The sequence below is a fragment of the Elgaria multicarinata genome, chromosome 7 (genome assembly GCF_023053635.1).
Source record: "Elgaria multicarinata webbii isolate HBS135686 ecotype San Diego chromosome 7, rElgMul1.1.pri, whole genome shotgun sequence".
Taxonomy (NCBI): Eukaryota; Metazoa; Chordata; class Lepidosauria; order Squamata; family Anguidae; genus Elgaria; species Elgaria multicarinata.
The window spans coordinates 63,758,055-63,780,805 of record NC_086177.1 but is presented as its reverse complement, the minus strand read 5'-3'; the positions used below and the strand labels follow the sequence as shown (position 1 = coordinate 63,780,805).

The 22,751-nt window shown below is 41.0% G+C and overlaps 1 protein-coding gene across 1 annotated transcript in view; it reads right to left on the bottom strand.

Moving 5' to 3' along the window:
* SPIDR (scaffold protein involved in DNA repair) overlaps positions 1–22,751 on the bottom strand; it is a 218,445-nt gene that overhangs the window by 25,643 nt on the left and 170,051 nt on the right. The window contains exons 11-14 of the mRNA XM_063130704.1: positions 11,957–12,118; positions 9,535–9,622; positions 6,636–6,779; positions 6,479–6,538 (exon numbers count right to left, since the gene is read on the bottom strand). Coding sequence (XP_062986774.1) covers positions 6,479–6,538; positions 6,636–6,779; positions 9,535–9,622; positions 11,957–12,118 — 454 coding nt within the window. The remainder of the gene's footprint in view (positions 1–6,478; positions 6,539–6,635; positions 6,780–9,534; positions 9,623–11,956; positions 12,119–22,751) is intronic.

Sequence of the window (22,751 nt, the reverse complement as noted above, 5' to 3'; positions counted from 1 at the left end):
CACACTGAGCTTCATCACATCCAGCTCAGCTTTGTTTACTTAAGGCCAGGTCAGCCAAGGTGAGGAAAACTAAGCAAGAACTATGGTGACACAGGAGTGGGCATAGGTACAATTAGACTGAAGACTTTGATCAACCTAGAAGATTTTAAGTGGTTGATCAGCCCAATTAATCAAGTGAAGGTACATTCCTAATTTTAATCTTGTAAATTGCTAAGGGCCATTTTAGGAGCCTGCAAAGCCATATATATCTTCTTAGCTTCCCTGATCGGGATACAATGGGCTTTTAAGAGATTTTGCCTATGTTGATGCACTCCTGTTACTGCTAGTAGGCTCTGCTATGCACAATTTGGCATCTAGAAAAAATGGACAATGTGAATATTAGAGTCTGTCCCCAACACCTGGCAAGCAGACTTTGAGAACGATGCTAAATCATTTATGAACCACTGGTTTTTAGTTCATGCCTAAATACCTATGAATCTCTGGATGTACACACTTCCATGCACCTATAGCAGGATCCCCTCATAGGTCTGTTTTGAGACCACTGCTTTTGAACTTGTTCATAAAAGATCTGGAGTTACTGGTGAGCAATTATGTGGCCAGGTTTACAGATGACACCAAATTATTTTAAAATAGAAAGGGATTGAGAAGAGCTCTGAAAGTATCTCTCCAAACTGGATGAATGGGTAAGAAAATGGCAAATGCAGTTCAATATAAGTAAGTGTAAAGTGATGCATTTTGGGCTAAATAATCCCAATTTAAAATATGCAGTGATGGAATCTGAATTGGCTGTGATTAAACAGGAAGGAAATCTTGGGGCTGTGGTGATGATGTGAACCCTTTTCACAACAATTGCGAAGAAGGCAAATTATTTAGAAAGAGGTGTTTCTAAAATATGCCAGTATCATATTGCCCATATACAAATCTGTGGTATGGCCACACTTGAAACCCGGTATACCGTTCTGGGTTGCCACATCTCAAAAAGGATATTTTAGGGCTGGAAAATAATTTGTGGAATTTGCTACCATAAGACATGGTGATGGCCTCTAGCTTAGATAGCTTTAAAGTGGGGTTAGCCAAATTCATAGAAGATAAGGCTATGAATGGCTACAAGTTATGATTGTTAGATATTGAGCTCCATCACACCTACACGTTTGCCCTGGTTTGCCCTCGAATTATCCGCCTTCATTTCCATAACGTGTGAAAGCCTGATCAATTACACCTTTGCGCTTTTACATTTAATTCATCTTTACACCTCACCTCTCCTGCACACCAGCGTATCACTGTTGTTCCTTTGAGATGCACTCTCAGATCTCCTTTGTACCTCCCCCTACAGTTCATTGGTTTGTGGTAGTTGGACACCTCGCCCTCCCTAGTAATCGACATGGAACTCCTAGTCTTGCACTGTTTTTTCCTAGGAAGTAGCTTCTCTTGTTACTGAACTCACTTTGGGAAAACTCTGTCTCTCTCCTCCATACTTTCGTGGTTATTCCCTGTTGCTTAGGCTACGGCTATTCCCCTCACCCTGCCTGGAGGCTTTGGAGCATGAACTGTTGCAGGGTTGTGTAAATTCCATTGATTTCAACTGCATTTACATCCAATTCATACTAAAATCCCATGTATGCTTAACTTTGAGTAAACCCCATTGAACAGAGACAGAATTACTAAAACGGATGTAAATGCAGTTGAAATCAATGGAATTTACTTTTGAGTAAGGGAACCAGCTCTGTAGTTTATGAATGTGAAGATGCGCAGCTCTGCATGATCAATGGAATGGAAGACTGATCCTTCACGCTTGTGTACTACCAGGAAAAGGGTTTAAGGGGGGAAATTTAAAAATTCATAAAACAATGGACCAACCAATGTGATTAAAAATGGGCATGCTGAAAGCCCTCCTTAAGAGCTATCACTGTGCTAATTATTATCTCTTTATCTTTAAAAATGAAGGAGCTGTGGGCAAGGAGAGTGCATTTTTCACATTTCTTTTAAAGGGAAAATGGTCATGCCTACTCAGGAGTAAGAACATACAGTTAAATGGGATCTCTCTCCCTCCCACTTCATGGTTGAGTGGAGATCCGCCCTGCCCTCCTCTTTTGTTAGCGAGACTGCCCTTAGACACACACGCCCCCAACAAAGAACGGGATGGTCGATAGAACGCAAACACAGAAATACACGGGAGAGAGGAGAGCATTTATTTCACAGGGAGGGAAATAATTCAGACTTTCTGCACTCCAAAAAGAAATGAAACATGGAGGATAAGAGCCGAAATGAGTGCAGGACGTGGAAAATGTCAACAAATACCAGGTATGGGGAGTGTGCGATAAATCGCTGGTGTGATGGAGCCCATTGCCTCCAGGTTCAGAGCCAACATGTCATTGAGAGGGCTTTTGCATTCATGTCCTGCTCATGGCCTTCCCAGAGAAATCTGGTTGGCCGTTGTGGAAAGTAGGACACTGGACAATATGGACCATTGGTCTGATCTAGTAATGCTCTTTTTATGTCTCATATTCTTCAGTATTCTATCATTATAATTTTATTTAAACATATTCCCCTGCCTTCACAGCTACTTAATATAACGGGGAAAATATCTAGTGTGCAAGAGAGACGTACTCTTTACTGAGCAGGTATCATATTTCATCAACAAATCTGTCTTTCAGGGAGAAGGCAGCACCCTGAAAATACCTAGCTGCAACTAGATGGCTTTTCAATTGAACACAGCAATGGAAACCCATTTAATCAAAGCTTGGGTCTCTGAATGCTCAATTCCTCCAAATGTGAGGCACATATAATTAGAAGGCATAAAAATTATGTGAGAGCACAAAATGTGTGAACATGCAACGTGATTTGTCCTGCTTGTTTCAAGAAGGACTCATTCAACAGTCAATGATTCTCTAAAAGCTAAGACAATTATTTTGTTAACCACTGAATAAATAAATAAAAAAGAAAAGGAAAAATGCTATTGTAAAAATGGCCTAATCCAATCTTTGGAGTAGTCTTTAACAACAGATAATGGTGTTAAGAAGTGCATGATTATGTTAAGATAATCAAGAGAGAGAGAAGGGGGCTCAGCTTCAGTTTGAGAATCTCCATGAAGTGGGTTATTTCTACCTTCTTACCTGAACTTCCCAAACCTACATCTAAAATGTTGGGATCTCACTTTGTTCACATGTTTACCTTGATTTTTATTTAATAGGACATTGTATGTTAAATTTCAATCTGTCGTTATCTGTTCTAAGCTTCTAGAATGTAATATAATATGTTATGTCAAATATATTTTGTTTGACTCATGGAATAATAGTTCATTGGTGGGGCTGCTCTCCATTACAAACACACTCCAGAAATTACATCAGGGATTATAGTGGGACTTGCTGAGGAAGGAGAGGGAGAAAAACCCAGTAACAGTCTGGATAGTTAAGGGACAGAGGGAGGGGCAAGTAGACCATGGCTCATCTATATGAAATGTGTCATTTTTAGGTTTTGGAACTTTAGTCATCTTTCATCTAATTATAAAATGGTGCATATTGTTTGGCTTTCCAGCTATAAATCTGATGTTTTCCTATGCGTCAGCGTAGTTTCTGGTGAAGGCAATAGAAAATGCCTCAGGTCATACCATGGCCAAAGTTTCTCTCAAGTCTGCAACTTTTCTGTAATATGAATCATTTGCAACACTACAATTGTCCCCAATGACCAAATGCATAAAAACATTTCAGATGTACCCTCATAGTGTCTCTTGTAATATTATGGCACTTCATTTTTAAAATTATTTTTACTTACTATTCTTAGCACCGTGTGATCAATGTGCACAGTGTCTTCCACTGTATTGTAAAAAAATTGACTCTTTTTCAAATGAGTTTATAATTTTAGTAAGGATCTATTGACATAATATAGAGTTGTATCCAATATTAGTCCCTCTTGAAGTAGATTTATTGAAATAAATGGGACTTGCATTAGACTAACATTGGATTCAACCCATAATCTATTAAAATTAGTTAATAGAAAAAGGAGGAGATATAGCAGTGGGAAGAGGAAAACTGTCTGGGCGGTTCTAAGGTCAAAATTGATCTCTAGTCAGTGGGCCATAGCAAACTTTCTAAATGGAACTGCTAAAATCTAACAAATAACACATTTTTACATAAAAAATACAGGACCTACCCACTGAAATGAGATTGTAAGCAAAGCTGGGCATGGGGGCAAACATCTTCACCCCACCAAGAATGCCCTTGGAAACAATGCAGAAACATCCTTCTTAGAGAATGATACAAAGAATTTAAACCATTTCACAAGTCCCATTAACTTTAAACCTTTTAAACAGGATATTCATTTTACAGGATATTAAACTTTCTCTGCATTATACAATTTGTATAATCCAGTTCTTTAGAAACAGATTCGGCCTAGAAGCTAAGATCTGTAGCCCTTCTTTACCAGCAATCCTAGCTCTAGATCAGGGTTCTATTTATCTCTCAAAATCTCTCAAAATGTTTTAAATCCCCAAACTTATGCAAGTTCTATTTCTTCTTTTCCCATGGAGATGAAAACACAGCCTCTATCAAACACAAGTAAGGATCCCTGCAGGCCTGCCCATCATCCATCTATATGACACTATGCTTATCACCACATATACACTTTCAGCCAAAATTGCAATTGCTAAGTTAGATCCAGCAATTCCCCCTTCTCCTACTCTATGCACACATGCAGCAAGGCCAAATCCATGAAGCACATCACACTGAATGAAATTGACAAATGAAATTAGATGTCCATACTACTCCTTTCATTTTGCAACTCCCATGGATTTGGGGTGTAGACAAATTGTCCTAGCCACCAACACAAAGTGGCTGTCATGGGAGGCATGCCAAAGGACAAATAACTTGCCCAAAAGGCAATGGTGGAATCTGAGCCCCAACACACTAAACAATTCCTTTGAACCTACAGCTTTCAGCATCAACAAAAGCCTATTTCACAGCAATCCCAGCTGTGAGTAAAAAAAATGTGTTAATTAAAAAAAACTGAGATGGGTAGGGCACCTTGGCAGATGCCAAGAAGATATCTGCAGGTGCATTGGTGCCCATGGGCACCTCATTGCCTACCCCTGCCTTAAAGTCTTCTTCCCAGAGATAAACATTTTCTCTGATTGTTATTAAATTACACCAGCAAAACAGTTTGTTCCAAACACTGCAAAGATCTGCTTTCTCACACATCACACTTTTGAGATAGAGAGAGAGAGAAATAGTAGTGGACAAGCTGAACCATCTAGTCAATCTGGTACTGCGCAACAGAAGAATTTCTACTTAGGGATTTGTGGCTTTTAGACATTTTGGGGAGAAAATGGTCTCCTGTCACACAAGAGACAAGGGGCGTTACTAGACGAGGCTCTAGCGCGCGTTACCTTCCGCAGTCACGTCGAGGCTTCCAGATGACGTTCACGAGGATCCGCCGTTATCCCGCGGTGAAGCCTCTTTCTCCCGACTTTAAAAAAGTGAGTTTTAGGACGCCTTTTCCTGCTGTCCCGCGGTAATTCGGAGTACGTGTGGGAGGATGTGAGGTCACTGCGGTCCGGACTGGGCAGGAAAAGGCGTGCTAAGGGGGAGTGGTCAGCGGCTTCGGTCAAGCCGCCTCCGCCATTTGCGCGCAGTCCGGCAGCTGGGGCAGCGCGGCGGAGCGGCTTTTTTTTTTTATTTCCCCAGTGACAGTTTGCGCAGGACCGGAGGACCGGAAAAGTGGCTGGTGACTCCTTGCGGTGGGCAGCTACCGTGGCCGCATAATGGCGGTGCTGTACGCTGCCTGTTAGTGTGGGTACCAGGCTGGCAGAGGGCAGAGCTGTTTGTGGGCTGCTGCCATGGCTACGGCCAGATGTGGGTTGGCTCCTTGGGATGGGGCACAGGGCACAGAGGCGGTCATCGCCGCCGACACCTCAGAGGCATGATGGGAGATGTAGGCACAGAGTGGCCATGCAGACGATTGACCTCGGGTCATATGACACCCGCCACGACCCCCATCAGGAAGTGAGCGCATCAATGTTGACCCTCAACAGCACCAGCAGCACTTCGGCTGGCACTGGCACTGCCGCCGCTGCCGCCGCCAGGGCCGGCGGCGGCATCGCTGACGGCTGCGCAAGTTTGCGGTCTTTCGGACGTGCGCAAACCGTGCAGCGAGCGAAAAAAAAGCCGCGGCAATCAGGCCGGTGTGGCTGCGCAACCGTTCTCGCGGCGGCAGCAGCACAACCGGCGCAAACTTCCGCCACAAATCGAAGGCAGGTGTGGATGATGAGGCGTCACGGCTGAACGGGAAAAGCCGCTTTCACCGCTCCTCAACGACGGAACACCCGGTACGTCTAGCAACGCCCATAGAATCTTTCAGCTTAAAGTTGGGAAGAGATATACACAAAGGGCTAAGGAAGAGTGGACAAATCATGGACTGATTTGTACATGAATGCTTTGTTGGCTTACGAAGATAGACCTGTAAAACCAATGGACAAAATAATTACCTGCAGTCTTCGATATACAACATGTGCCCAGAAGCTGCAACACTGATTTAAGTCACACATCTGAAATACAATTAAAAAGCAGACCAAATATTTAATTTTGGACATGCTAATACACTAATAAATGTGCAAGTTGTAAAATGTGCAACAACAGAAATACCTGAATAATTTCCTTGAGATTGTGCACAGCTGGGGGGAAATACAAATCTGAAATTGTTTCTTTCTCATCTGCATCAATGTGTCTTTGGTCAGGGTGAGCAGCAAGAATATAACAGAAACTAGGAGCCGGGAGGTTAGTTGTAATCTGCAAAAAATGAAGCAATCAAAATAGGTGTGTTAATAAAAAGTGAATCTTCCATAATAAGCTTAATTACTTGGTTGAGTATAGTAGGGAGATCTTCATCAAAACAAATGGGAAGAGCAAATTTAGGGAATCTTCTTTTTAAAGTATAGTTAGCAATAGCAGCTGTTGCTCCTCCTCCTCCAAATGTCAGAGATTGTCCCTTCTGGCAAAATCAAGAATAATATTTCATTTATATTTTCTTGTGTGGCTACACCCATGAATCTATGTTGCATGAAAACACAACTAAGCACAATCAACAAATCAAGAAAGCTGTTTTTGTCATGGTAGTCACAGCCAAAGTGGATTCTATGATTTTCATGTCTTCAAATGATTTCTGTGACATTTGAGGATTTTAGCACATGGGTGAATTTGACAATAAACAGATGAAGCTGCGTCACTGAGAAATGTGAATGCTGCCAAATTAAATCTTGAGCAGCAAGAGGATAATAGGGAACATGAATACTGGATCATGAAGCAATGTGACTCTCTCTCTCTCTCTCTTCCTGTTATGATGAGAACAAATCTTTTTATTTAAAGATAATATCCACTATCTGAAAAGGCTATAAAGCTATGGGGATTAGTCAATTTTTAGTGTTATAGGAGTGATATGTTATTCTTCTTGGGAGTTACTGCTTGAGAGTTACTAAAATCATAAAGAAATTATGAATAATGAAAACAGTTGTTCAACTATTAAATATTTTTCCACTTACACATATAGTGTCAACCCAAAATTGGATTCCTTTCCAATGTTTTTAAGTACATATGATGGTTTCTGATGTTTCAAAGAGAGCTGTATATTACACATCCTTCCAAAAAGCTATAATAAATTTAGGTGTAAAAGAATGCGCATTGTAGGAACACATTTGTGTTAATGATGGGCATGGAAAAATATTCATTGAACCCTGGCTTACAAACAAGTGAAAGAGCAAAATGGTGAAGAGTGTGAACTAGGAGATAGGAAGACCCACATTCAAATCTTGCTTCACTTTCAGTAGGTAGCCTTAGGGATAAACCCTATTCTCCCCAACATTGTGATCCTACCACACACAAAAAATCCCCCATCCCACACTGCAATCAGACTTTTAAAAAAGTCCCCACTCTCCAAGACTAATTGCAATGTGGTATATTGCAAGGCCACATGCCAGCAGCGGGGTGGCTCCACTTGCCAGGAGCTAATTCAGTCGCCCAAAAAGGTCCCCCAGCCCTGCCTTCGACAAACTAGTGTTCTCTCATCTTCATCCCTCTCCTCTCATCTGCAACAAGGGAGAATAGTCATAATGGACTGCCTTTAAGAAGGGAGATATGTGAAATGCGCTGAATACTTGAAGTGTGCTATAGAAATGCTAGGTATTACTAAAATGTAAACAAAGGGATAACTGAAAGTTTCACCCTTTTGAAAGCATGATTAAGAATCACTAAGGAAATTACAAACAAATGAAAGGCATAAATCAACATATTCTAGGACTTTTGTGCCATACATACCTCCACACATTGTACAAGTGCTGTAAGACTTGAATTGCTTTCAGATTTATATAAATAGCGGGGAGATGAAGCATTGTTATCTGAAATTTTACCTTGCTTGTAAATTTCCTGTTCTCTTTGGTGGAGTGTAACCTATCCCTCAGTAGTGTCCCTCTCTGATTGGGGTTGAAATTAGGTGGGGGCACCCAGGGATGTCCCTTTGTCCTTTCCTCTCACTTTTCCAGGAGGGGAAGCAATCCCAGTGAACAGACTGTCCTACCTCCATCAGAAAGAAGAGAAAATGCAAGAGGAAGGGCAAATTTATTTTCAGGCAGCCTTAGAGCAGCGTGCATGCTCAAGGGCGTGTAAAAAGCACTTCCATCGCATGAGGGAATGTGTCCTCTCTGTGTTCCCAATAACTCATTCTCACAGAATTTTCTACAGAATCTGCCTTCTGTTTAGTATTTGAGACGAGGGATTTCAAAGTAAACTATCAACTCGTATATTGCACATGAATAAATGTAGCATATATTAATATTCAATACAAGTATAATTCTGGGTCTTGTCAATTTCCTTGTGACAATTCACTCTGGACCCTAGAAAGCATTCCTATGGCAGTATTATAATCTCTACATCCAAGATCATCATTAGTTGAAGAAATGACTCCTAACATTTCAAAAAGAGTTTCTCATTCCACAGGTACCAAGGGTCAAAATGAGTTAATAGATTTTAAAAATATATATTATTAATTCACTTTGGGAATCAAGAGTGTTTTTCCTTTTGAATTCATGTCCTTTCCCATAAATTATTGATAGGCAACTTCCACCCAATGGGAGGAAAAGCTGTGTGAAGGGGGATCCCCCTTGTTATCTCTCATGTGGTGCTTGCAGAAACTAAGACCTGGCTGAGTGTGTTTCATCCCTGCTTCTGCATGGGGAACAAGAAGCAGGAACAAGCCAACTACGCACTGGTCTGGAGCTCCTGCAAGCACCAGGCAAGTGTGCTTCATTCTTGGGCCTAGAATGACATCATCACCTTCTCTAGGCACAAACACGATGCTAGCTTATCTTGGGTATTCATGAGATGCTACTAATCGAACAGTCATCATAAAAGACTCCTGATGAGGTTGTGCTGAGGGAAGGCAATACAAGCTTCAAGATTTAATTAGAGGAAGTGAGGGGGTGCATAAATAAACCTTGGCTTATAAATACATAGGCCTATTTGGAAAAAGGAGAGATTTGAAGCTGTAGCTTACCATTTCTTTCTCTTGACTTCGACCGGGAACTTTAAGAGGCAATACTGGAGGCCATAAACTGTCTATTAGGCTAAAAAGCCCCAGCATTCTTTGAAAAGAAAAACAAGGAAGCAAAACATAAACCTGGCCTTACAATTTAGAATGCTGTATTCAAATAAAAGTGTACTAATTTGAAACAATACATGATGCTGAAAGCAAAAGTCATGTTGAATTTGCTCACTGCATTTTAGATTTTAGTTGCCCTGATCAATAGTACAACCATACATATACTTACTCGGCAGTAAGTCTCATTGAGTTCAATGGGGCTTACTCCCAGATAAGTAGGTAACAGAGGGTAGCCTCAGGCCACACTTACCTGGATGTAAGTTCCACTGAACTTATTGGGACTTACTTCTGAGGGAAGGCCAACAAACAACCTGCAAGAAATTACTATAGCATTTGTATATACTGATGAAACGCTTACAAAGGTGAGTACAGACAGGTAGCACAGAAGTACAGGAATGGCATCAGGAAGGCTAAAGCTGAGAATGAGCTGAGGCTAGCGAGGGATGTTAAAAGCAACAAAAAAGCTTTCTTCAGGTATGTGCATAGTAACAGACAGAGGAAAGAAATGGTGGTTCAACTGCTTAATGAGGATGGCAAATTGATAACAAATAACAACAAAAAGGCCCAAATGCTCAATTCCTACTTTGGCTTAGTCTTCTCTCAAAATTTCACCTGACTCAAAATAATTACCATCCACAAGACACAAACTATTGTGACCATAATGTGAATGTGCTTCCAACTCCCCACTGATACACAAGAAATTAAATGATTGGGATAAGGCAAGTCAAAATAAAGGTAGGTTTTAGCAATTTCTGAGCATGGCTTTTATTTTCGGTAACACATGCTCAAAACCTGAACACTAATTTCAACTTACTGGTAGCTTCTAATGGGCACAGCCTCACCTCCATGTAAGATTTTACCCACTGTTTGTAGTTCTTTTCCTACACAGAATGACAAGCAAGGGGGGAAGGGGGGAACCTAGAAAATTCTACCATATATTGACCTCTTTTCCTCGTTTTATCACACTCTCTCATTAGTCACCCACTGTTAAGCTGCTGTAAAGTATTCAGGTTAAGGTAATAGACCTCAGGGAAGGCTGGTAATCATGTATGAGTAAGCACAAAAGCATGAAAGGATGCCAGGAAACACAGATACTACCTCACATATTGTTAATCCAGTTGATTTAGTAATGATACAGTTCTAGCTATCCTCTCTCAAAAACAGAAGAACCAGAAAATATACACCAAACAGCAACAAAAATAATCATGCATATGGAATGCCTTTCTCATGAGGAAAAGCTAAGATGACAGCAGTTCTTCAGCTAAAGGGCAGGTCACATTGTCAGTTCCTCCATGCAACCCTATATATAAGAATACAACTTCATGGAGAAATGCGAGCATGAACTGGGCTGTACAGGCTGGGAACAATAATCAATTTATAAAGTATATTTAATGGCAAAGCACCACAGAGAAGAGTGCTTTTAGAGTAGTAATCTCCTTCAACTTTTTCAGACCCAGGAACCATATTTACTTCCAAACTGCAGCATCCGATCCACCGCATTATTATTATTTTTTAAAAAAACCATGTATGACTATTTTGCTCCTACTCACTTTAAAGTACAAAGGGCTCCTATATTTTAACAGTTATACAGAAGAGGGCATTTTGGCCAGAGCATCTTGCCATGCCAGGGTGCAAAAGCCACACTTACCCAAATATTTTGTCTCTTCTCCTTTGCATCTGCTCATTCTTCTGTCTCTGTCCTCCCCACCCATCCCTTTTTCAAATGAAGTAAAACAAAATAGTGGTAATGGCACTGGTGTGTGTAACTTATGGATCTTGAACCACTTGCTGAAGACCCATGCTTTTAGAACATCCCCCCTGATCCTTCCATATACTACTATGGGGTGATGTAGAACCATAGTGACCAGCCTTTCTGGCAAGAGACTCACAAGTCAAGCCTAAAGTAGTACAAAGTATCAAAGTATATATGCAAAATTCTTCTTCCCTTGTGCCTTAGGGTGCTTCCAGACGAGGCTTTTATTGTGCAGCAATCACCCTTTCTCATTCACGGAATTTTACAAGGGGTCCAGACTTTATCGTCTTCTATTTGTAACCTCCCTGCGTTTTCCCAGTGCTTCTTGAGTCTTTTTTCTTACCACAAAAAATCCATTAACGAGGGGAAGATGGAACAGGTGCCCAACATCTTTGATTGGTAGTGCCTAGAAGCCCTAATACACAGGCAACTAAGCATCTTGTTACACTTGAAAGAATAACATTTATGATGCCATAATAAATTTGTTGGTCTATAAAGTGCTACAAGACCATGTTGCAACAGAGTAAGATATTCTGGCAGATATTCTTATGGTGGTTTTGTTACCTTCCTCTGGTGACTCTTTGCAAAATTTTCATTCCAGATAAACGGCAATGTTTTCCTTCCCATCTCTTGCTATATTTTTCTATTGGTTCCTGAGAAGTAAATAGGACTTGAAACTGTATTTCACTGAATATTCCATAGGCATCCTGAGTAAGGAGGCACAATCTGCAAAAAAGAGCATGTGAAATTTATTCCATTATGTATTTATTTATTTATTACATTTATATACCGCCCCATAGCTGAAGCTCTCTGGGCAGCTCTCTGGGCAATTGTTAAATAATTAACAATTATTTCTTAATTGTTATGTAGGTTGAGACGGGGCTGTTCTAAACAAAAAATGAGAAGTAGGTGGCTCTAAGTTGTTCGTCATCAGTTTTCCACAACCCCACAGTCACCTCTGCATACCTAGGGTTCACCTACACTAAGCAGGATATTCCACTATGAAAGCGGTATATAAAAGGCAGGAGCCACACTACTGCTTTATAGCGGTATTGAAGTGCACTGACAACTGTTGGGGCCCATTGGTATATACCATATACTGCTTTCATACCACTATATCCTGCTTGGTGTGGCTCCTGCCTTTTATATACCGCTTTCATAGTGGAATATCCTGCTTGGTGTAGATGAGCCCCTATTCTCCATCCTGTCCTCATGGTTTATCTGCTTTGGGAGAATGAGAAATTACAGGAAGGAATTTCACAATGCAAGCTGAGGTATCCCTGTGTGTAAGTGCGCGCACACGCACACACTTTTCTAACCTCTTCCCTAAAACAGTGATTCCTAGTTTGTTTTACTCTAGTGATTACTTGCAGTAAATGCTGGATTGAGTTCCAGCACTCTTCCTCCCTACTACAGATATCCCAGCCCCAGCCCAATGGCTTCTAAATTCATTCTACAGGAGTCTATTATATTTCCAATTCTGTTTAAAATATACATGAAATCACAGGGGACAGTCATCTGGAGCTTCAGCTGAGGTGTCATCAATATGCAGATGACACACAGTTCTATTTCTCTTTTTTTGTCAGAGTCAGATGAGACAAGGAACGTTCTAAACAGGTGCCTGAGGTCAGTAATGGACTGGATGTGGGCAACTAAAATAGTGCTCAATCCAGATAAAATGGAAACTCTATTGATGGGCGGTTCATGTGACCATGCATGAAGGAGCAGAGATGCAGCTTGGCGGTGCTGCTACATCCAGTCCTCACTCTACATGCCAGGTGGCACCCATGTCATGAAACACCATTCACTGACCGTGTTTGGTGCATCAACAGTGGTCTATTTTAGACTGAAATACCCTGACCACAGTTATCCATGACTGGAGAACTTCCAGATTAGATTATGGCAACAAGTTACAAGTGCAACTCTGAAGAAGAAGAATAAATTAGTGCAAATTACAGCTGCTAGAGATGGTTGACAGGAATGTTCAATGTCCAATTCAAAGTGCTGACTTTATCCTTTATAGTTGTATTCATAGCTGCAGAAGGAAGCAATTATTCCTGTTCCTGATTCCAGTTGAGAACCTTCTCTGCCCTCCCCAACCTGATGCCCTCCAGATGTTTTGGACTTCAACTCTATGGAGGGAAACTGGTTGGGGCAGGCTCCCTTAGCTAACAACAGCCATACATAAACTGTTGCAATCAGAAAGAGGGGATTGGGCGGTATAGAAATGTAATAAATAAATAAATAAAACCACAGCCAGCCAACCTCACTATGATATTTTATTTATTTATTTATTTATTATTTTATTCATTTATTCATTTATTTATTGCATTTCTATATCGCCCAATAGCTGAAGCTCTAATATACTTCCACACTGTCTTTGCAGGAAAGAACTATAACTCTAGGTGAAAAAAGGGATGTAACAGTATTAAGCACATTCACCTTGCTAACCCAGCTCTGTCAACTGCATCCCTCCCTAGTTGTTCCCAATATTTGTTTCTGTGACTGTTTTTATTCTGTTGCCATTAGGGTTAACCTGGCTTCAGTTGTCCATGCTCTGGTAACCTCCAAGTTAGATTACTGCAATGCACTCTACATAGGGCTGCCTTTGAAGACGGTTCGGAAGCTGCAGCTCGTGCAAAATGCAGCGGCCAGATTGATTTCGGGAACCAGAAGGTTTGACCATGTAACACCTGCTCTGGTCCGCTTGCACTGGCTGCCTGTATGTTTCCGAGCCCAATTCAAGGTGCTGGTTTTGACCTATAAAGCCTTACACGGCTTGGGACCACAATACCTGACGGAACGCCTCTCTCGACGTGAAAACACCCGGTCACTACGTTCAACATCTAAGGTCCTCCTCCGGGTGCCTACTCCGAGAGAGGCTCGGAGTGTGGCAACAAGGGATAGGGCCTTTTCGGTGGTGGCCCCCAGACTATGGAATGATCTCCCTGATGAGGCTCGCCTGGCACCAACGCTGCTATCTTTCCGGCACCAGGTTAAGACTTTCCTCTTTGCCCAGGCATATGGCGGCACATCTTAATCACCCACATGTTTAGTTTTTAATCGGTTTTTAATGCTCTATGTGTATATGTTCTGTGTTTTAGAGTTTTAAATTTTGTATACTTGTTTTTATCTCAATTTTAGAATTTCTGTAAACCGCCCAGAGAGCCCTAGCTATGGGAGCGGTATATAAGTGTAATAAATAAACATAAAATAAATATGTTAATGTTGTATTGCTGATTCTCAGGGTGTATTTTTTGTTATGTAAACTGCTTTGAACCTTCTCAGAAAAGCAGCATTCAAATAAATAAATAAACAAATAAATATTGTTATTGATGGCATTTTCACCCCATCCTTTCTCCAAATTCAGAACGGCCTATTGGTGCTGCATGAAATCAGGGGCTTGGCCAGTGCTGAGAGGAGCAGCTGGTCATCCCAGTGCCAGCTGAGTACCTTTTCCCATGGTGAGAGGGGCACTGAACTCTGTGCCTCTCTCAGCACAGAGGAAGGCTAAAATGGGGGAGGGGGGCTGACATCAGTGGGTGCAGCCATGCCACCTGACATCATCATCTGGCCTGCGGAGCTGGTGGGGCGCAATTTTGTCACCCAGCTACATTTAGTTCTGTATCCCTGGTATACATGCTTCTTCCCCATCACCTCCCAAAATGATTACAAATGTAGGTGCCTTGCAGGCAGCAGCTGAAGTACAACAGAGCCTCTCCTGTTCTCTCTTTCTTTTCTAAAAAGGTGGATGCAAACAAATAAAAACTAAACTGTGGTTTGAGTCAATTCATTAGTGGTAAGGAAATACTCTCCAAGGGAAAGCATTTTGTTTGTAGCTCAACATCAAAACAGGTGGAAACTGTCCTGGGGTTAAAACTGATTTTCCCCTCAGTTAATGCTGCAAAAACATGTACAGGTTGCCCCAAGACAAGAAGGCTTTTAGGTGTGTGGTTACCACTGGAAAGGGCAGGAAGATGAGAGTGTGAGAACAGATGGATGAAAAACTCACACATGATTCACTGGGAAAAGCAAGGAGGCAAAGGGAGGGTGCGATAAGAAAATAGGCAGAGATTAGGATTTCCCCCCCTTTCTCTATGACTGCAGCCTAATTCACCTTGAAATGGTAAACCTGTATCTCAGATGTATGGTTGCAGGTGGGGACTTGCATGATTGAATGTTCTCATGTACCAAGTCACACACACGCGCGCGCGCACACACACACACACACACACACGATCTCTACGTGGCACATCAGTAAGAAGACTAGACTATATCACTTCTCCCCAACATTTAGCTTTTTATGCGGAGGGATTTTTTTTTTTAAAAAAATAATAATTATATGGAGGGGCATTCAGTCATGTGAGCTCTTGCCTGCTATCTGAAATGATACAGCCCAACCACAGGTTTACCAACTTCAGTGAGAACTAGGCCACAGTGAATTTCATTTCAAAGCTTGGGAATATTCTGTTCCTAAAAGAGCTGGAGGCAGGGGAGAGGGAAGGCGAGGCCAATTGCTTTACATTGTTTTTATGACTGTGATGGTAATGCTTAGATTTATTCATTTCCCAGTGCATATTTGGAGATGATTATGATATTTTACCATTATGATGCCCCTTCCTAGTTAGTCATCCTTCTTGGGAAAGGTGGGGAAACAGATTTTAATTCAGTAACGAATGAAATGGGCATATAAACCCCATCAAATGGCTGGCATTCCCTTTGTTCCCCCAAAGGACTAGGACTGAATAGTATTCCACATGACAGGTGCAGTTTAAAAGAAGTGGCCTCATGATCATGCTAGCCATGTTAGAGTACGGCATCAATACAAGAAGTAGTAAGGGAAAAACACGGGGGCTGTAATTGTTCTTGTAGAAAGGAACAGCAAAGGCAATAAGTACATAGTGGAAATACATCTATTTTATAAAGGACGGAGAACAATAGCTCATTGGAAGCAAGGAGTGGGGGGAAAGCAGAAGCTAACAGAAAGTTTAAGTATACAGACAATCTGCCTGATATCAGTGACAACATTTGCTCATCCAAGATAGGGTGACGCTGATTATGCCTGCTCCTGGAGGAGAAACATATCTCTCCGTGTATTTGCCCTCCCAGCAGGGACCAAAACATGAGTAGGTGCACGCACGCATAATAGAACCTCTGTGCTCCATTCCCTTAGTCAAAACAGGCATAAAACTCTGCCTACAGAGTTCCAATTCAACAACTTGTCTGGTCAAGTCTTAAGGTGGAGCTCCTTAACTTCTACTGGTGTGGCTTGGAATCAAACGGCAACTTTGAGACTCCACCCAAGGTGGATTTAATTTATCTGAACCTCTAAAATGCAAACAAAAGCCCTCCACCCACTACACATGTTATCTCTTGAGCAATCAGAATCAGGGAGACAGATGGGAAGATACAAAAGGATACAAAAATTAACTTCTTTTCTGTCCTGTAAAAATCAGCCTATTTTCTGTCTGTTCTACATGGGTTCTTTGCTATTTGTGGTTGCCTAAAGAGATCTTCAATATCATATATCTCATGCAGTAGTGATGAAGATACCAAGAAAATAAAAGCAATAGCAACTAGAACTTGGACAGTAGCAATCAAAATTAAAATTAACCTGAAAAGATAACTATCTTTTTTTTTTCTGGTGCTGCTACTGGAAATGGAAATAGTCTTTCTTTTTTTGCCCTAATTAAAGCAATGTTCCCTATGATCAATTAGGGCAAAAGAGACTATTTCCATTTCCACTTGCAGAACCAGAAAAGTATTATTTTGAGGGGACCAGAGAAGATTTTGAAAGGACAAGACCTGGCTTCTAGAGAATCAATACCAATTGTTCACTTAGGCTGCTTTCCTATACCCACTTATCTGGGAATAAGTCCCATTGAACTCAGTGGAGCTTAGTTTAGAATAGATATGTATAGGGTTGTTTATTCTGGAGAGATAATGCTGCTCCCCACAACACTGAATTCCCATGTTCTCCCCAGTGTCCTCAGATTCTTTAAAGTCTTAATTTGTGACGGTTTTATTCAACTTCAAACAGAATTGTAAAGGAGCACTGGCCTATGTCTTCTGTAAAGGACCACTCCATGGCTGATAACGATGCCTTGGTTATGATGTCCCTATTCCATAATATTTTGCTTTCATATTGCTTTTCCTGACTTCACCTATGCCAATTATTTACCTGCATCATGGCACTTCCAGGCATTAGCATTCACCTTTTGAAATGTTTATTCCTTTTGGAGAACAGCTGAATAGCACAATAATCATTTTTATATCTAAAAAATGTATTATAATTAAAATGTAATTTGCATAAACAACAACACTGGGCAACACTGGGCATAAACCATGTTTGAATGAAGTTTTCAGACTGCAATGCTATCCTGTCTCTTTCTTTCTCTCTTTCTTCTTCTTTTTAAACATACAGAAGCTTTTAAGTGTTTCTGTATAGGCAAGTTTAAAAAGCCTGGGTTACTGCCCTCCTGTAATGTGGCAGATGTGCCCACCAGTACTGTGCCATTCACGTATACATTTCTAGCGTGGACAGGGATTGGGTGATATTAGCAGAAAAAATAGCACGATGTGAGGAAGTACAGCTGTAATTTCAATTCTAGCAGGTTACAATAGAGTATAAACTATGTCGCAGTAAAGGGCCATGTTTACCTCCATATTCTGCATTAACGCCGCAATCCTATATCAGAAAACGTTAGTTTTACTGACTTGAATGGAATTTACATTCAAGAAAATATGCTTACGCCTGCAGCCTTCCATCTAGTTAAAATTTTAATTTAAAAACTGGTTATAATTTCTAGGACCTAGAGAAAGGTTTAGCCAACAGGGTCCCCCTTGCTGTCCCATCGTTGAAATTCATAGCAACAAGCAAAAAGATTAGTGGTTTGATGCCAAATTTCAGTTGCAAACTGCTATGGAGCAGCATAAAGGCCAAATTAGCATGAGAACAATGGTGCCTCTCTGTAGCACCATTTTGGTTTTTTGCTGCCATTACCGCCAAATTCAACAGTAGGAGCATGGCAAATTGGGTGGACTGGAGGGTGAAAGTCGCCTCCAGACCATTGTTTGCAACCCGGCCAAAAAAAGTATGAAAAGAAAACGATTCAAAATGCCATCTGTAAATGCCCCTTCTCAACCCCAAACACAAATATATTAAGAATTCAACCTTGCAGCTGTTTGTTTTGTTTCCGTCAGCAACCAAACTCCCTTACACTCCCCACTGTGCATCTACATCACTTGCCCAGATTCCCTCCAAATGTCTCACAAAAATACATAATCTAATGCATTTTAGGCACTAGTGAAAACTGGGGTACTAGTCTATCCCAGGCACAGTCCATACAGTCCAGAGAGAGAAGGGGAACAACAGCAGAAGAGAGAAATGGCTGAGATTTAGGCTTAAGCAACTACTCAAAAACCCATCTCCATCTATCACAAGATTCCATTATTTTATTCTGCATGTAACTACTGATCCATGGCTCTGGATTCACAACCACTCTGCCAGTTTTCATTGCACATTAAGCATACAATGAACAGGATAAGGGCAAGAATTATTTTTATGCACTCTATCTTAATTAATTAACCAATACGACTGACTCCATAATTATAACTCAATTTCTCCTTCAGAGAAGTAGAAGAGGGAGGATCTTGATTGTCTTCATGAAAGTCATCCAACTTCTCCTCAATCCAAATTTTACTCCGTTCACCCTCACTGCACTCTTGTAGAGATTGTGACTATAATTACAGACTGGAAACTGAGGCTGGATCAGAGTGAGTTGAGACCATACAATGAAGTCCATACATCTGTGTTAAAGGCTCCTTAAGTTCAATACAGGAGAGACTCTGAACATGTACAGAGCTTCCCAACACTTAGCAACCACAACCAATCCCACATGCCCAGTAGGCCTTCCTGGGCAAAGGGGATGGTTCTCAGGTTGGACTGAGTCGTGAGGCAAAGTCAGGCGGAAAGGAGAAACAACTAAAGGTCAGGGAGAAGAAAGGAAGTTGGAAACAACAAAGAAAAGGAAGGGGATATTCAGGGAGGAAGACAGGAGTGATACAAAAGGCAACAATGGGCAAGGAGATAGGCAAAATGCCTCATTTAAATCAGATTTTAGTAGGACTTAATCTCAGATTCTGTTTTAAAACCTGAGAGATGACTATTCTGGTGAGCAACCCTGAGTATGGTTAAAGCTAGTCTGAGGGGAGGTTAAGGCAGTCTTAATTTTCTACCCTTTCCCATCTGTGAAATGGACAGCAGGAGGCAAGGGAGAGAAAGAGGACGAAAGTGGTGATGATACATGGCTGGCACGCAACAAAGTCCGTAGCAAACCGGAATACCAATCCGTGTCTCCATCTCCCAACCACAGACAGACGTATCCGCACTGCGATACTGGACTGCATGTTTGAAGAATGCAAACAGTGGATACATTTTCTTTGAAATGTTCAGGAAGTAGTGGAACCTGGGGGCTTAACTTTTGCTTTGAACCACTGAGACACTCAAATGAGCTTAATCTTATGCAGCGGCAGCTCCAGAGGCTGACAAAGCTGGGGATTTGCCAAGGTCCCCCCAAGACTGAAAAGGAAACCACTGCCCTAACAGTATTTCTACTCTTGTTTTGCATGAAATACCCAATAAAAAATATTTTTAAAAAGCATTAGAGAATCTCAGTTTGCAAGCCCAACCTCTGACAGAATAAGCTGTCTCAATGAGTGACAGCTCCCAAGATACAGGAATTGGTGCTGACCCTCGTGGGTTAAGAGTTAGTTTAAGGCAAAGCTAATCAAACTGAATAAACAGACAAATGGGGGATCTTACGTGGATTTAATTAAACAGAATTAAATTCTCACCCCTAACATGGGTTAATTAATCTACTTACCAAACTTGTGCAGGCAAGTCTTAATAAGATTTATTTCACTCTTTTTGATACTTTATGCCTTGAGGAATAAAAGCCCAGGCAAACAGCTACTACGGCTATGGTTAGTCAACAGGACTAACACATGTGGAAAGACTTTTATATTTTACTGCCTGTAAGAGCTGGACATGGTAAATATGATAAGTAATTCATGTGGCTGGGAAACACACTACTATTAATTGTAGAGTAGAAGTCAGAGGTTTTAATTAATATCAATTATTGCAATTATTATTTTTCATTTAAGACGTAAGTCTTTTTAAGAACAGAAACGCTGGTTTAACTTTCTTCTACTGTCTTACTACAACTGGTAGTTGCTTTTTAATCTAATTGTATGCCGATATGGATTTCATATTCATAAAACCATATTATGTCTGAGCTCTCTTAGATATTCTCTTATTTATTTATTTTCTTATCCACTTTTCATTAAAAATAATCCCAAAGTAGGATACTTACTTTTGGTAAGAAATCCTATTAGGTTTTAGATGATTTGACATACATACATGGTTGATAACAAGGATAAGTTATAATGTAGAATCTAATAAAGAAACACAGTCACATGCTCCTTACATGCCTTCTGCCTGACTTGAGGTACCTCTGGACCCATAAATCTCACGCCCTCCTAGATCTTTCACTTGGGCCAAAATAGATTGCTTTGCATCTCCTTCCATCAGTATCAGCCCTGACTAGGTAAAGGATGTCAGCAGGTCTGGCTGGCTGGAGAAAGGTCAGAGAATAAAATTCTAATCTCTTTACAAATTATTATTATTATTATTATTATTATTATTATTATTTATTTATATAGCACCATCAATGTACATGGTGCTGTACAGAGTAAAACAGTAAATAGCAAGGCCCTGCCGCATAGGCTTACAATCTAATAAAATCATAGTAAAACAATAAGGAGGGGAAGAGAATGCCAACAGGCACAGGGTAGGGTAAGCAGGCACAGGGTAGGGTAAAACTAACAGTATAAAGTCAGAACAACATCAAGTTTTAAAAGCTTTAGGAAAAAGAAAAGTTTTTAGTTGAGCTTTAAAAGCTGCGATTGAACTTGTAGTTCTCAAGTGTTCTGGAAGAGCGTTCCAGGCGTAAGGGAAGAAAATGGACGAAGCCGAGCAAGGGAAGTAGAGGCCCTTGGGCAGGCGAGAAACATGGCATCAGAGGAGCGAAGAGCACGAGCGGGGCAATAGTGTGAGATGAGAGAGGAGAGATAGGAAGGAGCTAGACCGTGAAAAGCTTTGAAGGTTAACAGGAGAAGTTTATATTGGATTCTGAAGTGAATTGGAAGCCAATGAAGAGATTTCAGAAGCGGAGTAACATGGTCAGAGCGGCGAGCCAAGAAGATGATCTTTGCGGCAGAGTGGTGAACAGAAACCAACGGACTGATGTGAAAAGAAGGAAGGCCAGAGAGAAGAAGGTTGCAGTAGTCCAACCGTGAAATAACCAGCGCATGAACAAGTGTCTTGGCAGAAGAGACAGACAAAAATGATCGAATCCTGGCAATATTATACAGGAAAAAACGAGAAGATTTAGCTACTGCCTCAATATGAGGAATAAAGGAGAGCGAGGAGTCAAATATAAAGCCAAGGCTACGAGCTTCCTTGACCGGAGTAAGCGTAACATCATTGACAGTAAGAGAGAATGAGAGATGAGGAGATGAGGAGAAGGTTTAGTAGGAAAAACAAGCAATTCAGTCTTTGCCATATTAAGTTTCAAATGACGATGAAGCAGCCAAGCTGAGATATCTGAAAGACATGCCGAGATACGATCGTGAACATCAGGAGAAAGTTCCGGAGATGACAGATATAGTTGTGTATCATCGGCGTACAGATGATATTGGAGGCCATGAGATTGAATAAGCTTGCCCAAGGGCAACATGTATAAGGAAAACAACAACGGGCCAAGCACTGAGCCTTGCAGAACCCCTACTGAAAGGGGAAAGGAGAAAGACGAGCTGCCATTAGCCAACACGCTGAAAGAGCGACCCGCTAGATACCTGGCACAAAAGTCTAGCTTCCATTACATATCAAGAGCGACCCGCTAGATACCTGGCACAAAAGTCTAGCTTCCATTACATATCAATATACCCATCATATTTCAAGCATTCCCCAGATATACAGGCCAGAATTTCCCCTTAATGGTTCTGTCTACCAGAAATAGACTGGAAATATCTTAGTTCTATCATTCTACTCATACCTTTCCCAGCTAGTGAAAGGAACCAATGGACCATCTATATATGTTGGTCATGCCATATCCCAAGTGCACAAATTTTGCCCAAACCTAAATGCCATACTGGATTGGAATTTCCATCAATCTCTCTCACTCTCTCCTAATTTCTCAGGATTAAAAATGAGGATAATTCACTATGAAAAGTTCTCTTTCCTCTGAATATAAGAAACCATGCTGATGCATGTAAGCTGAAGACCTCTTAGTTATCA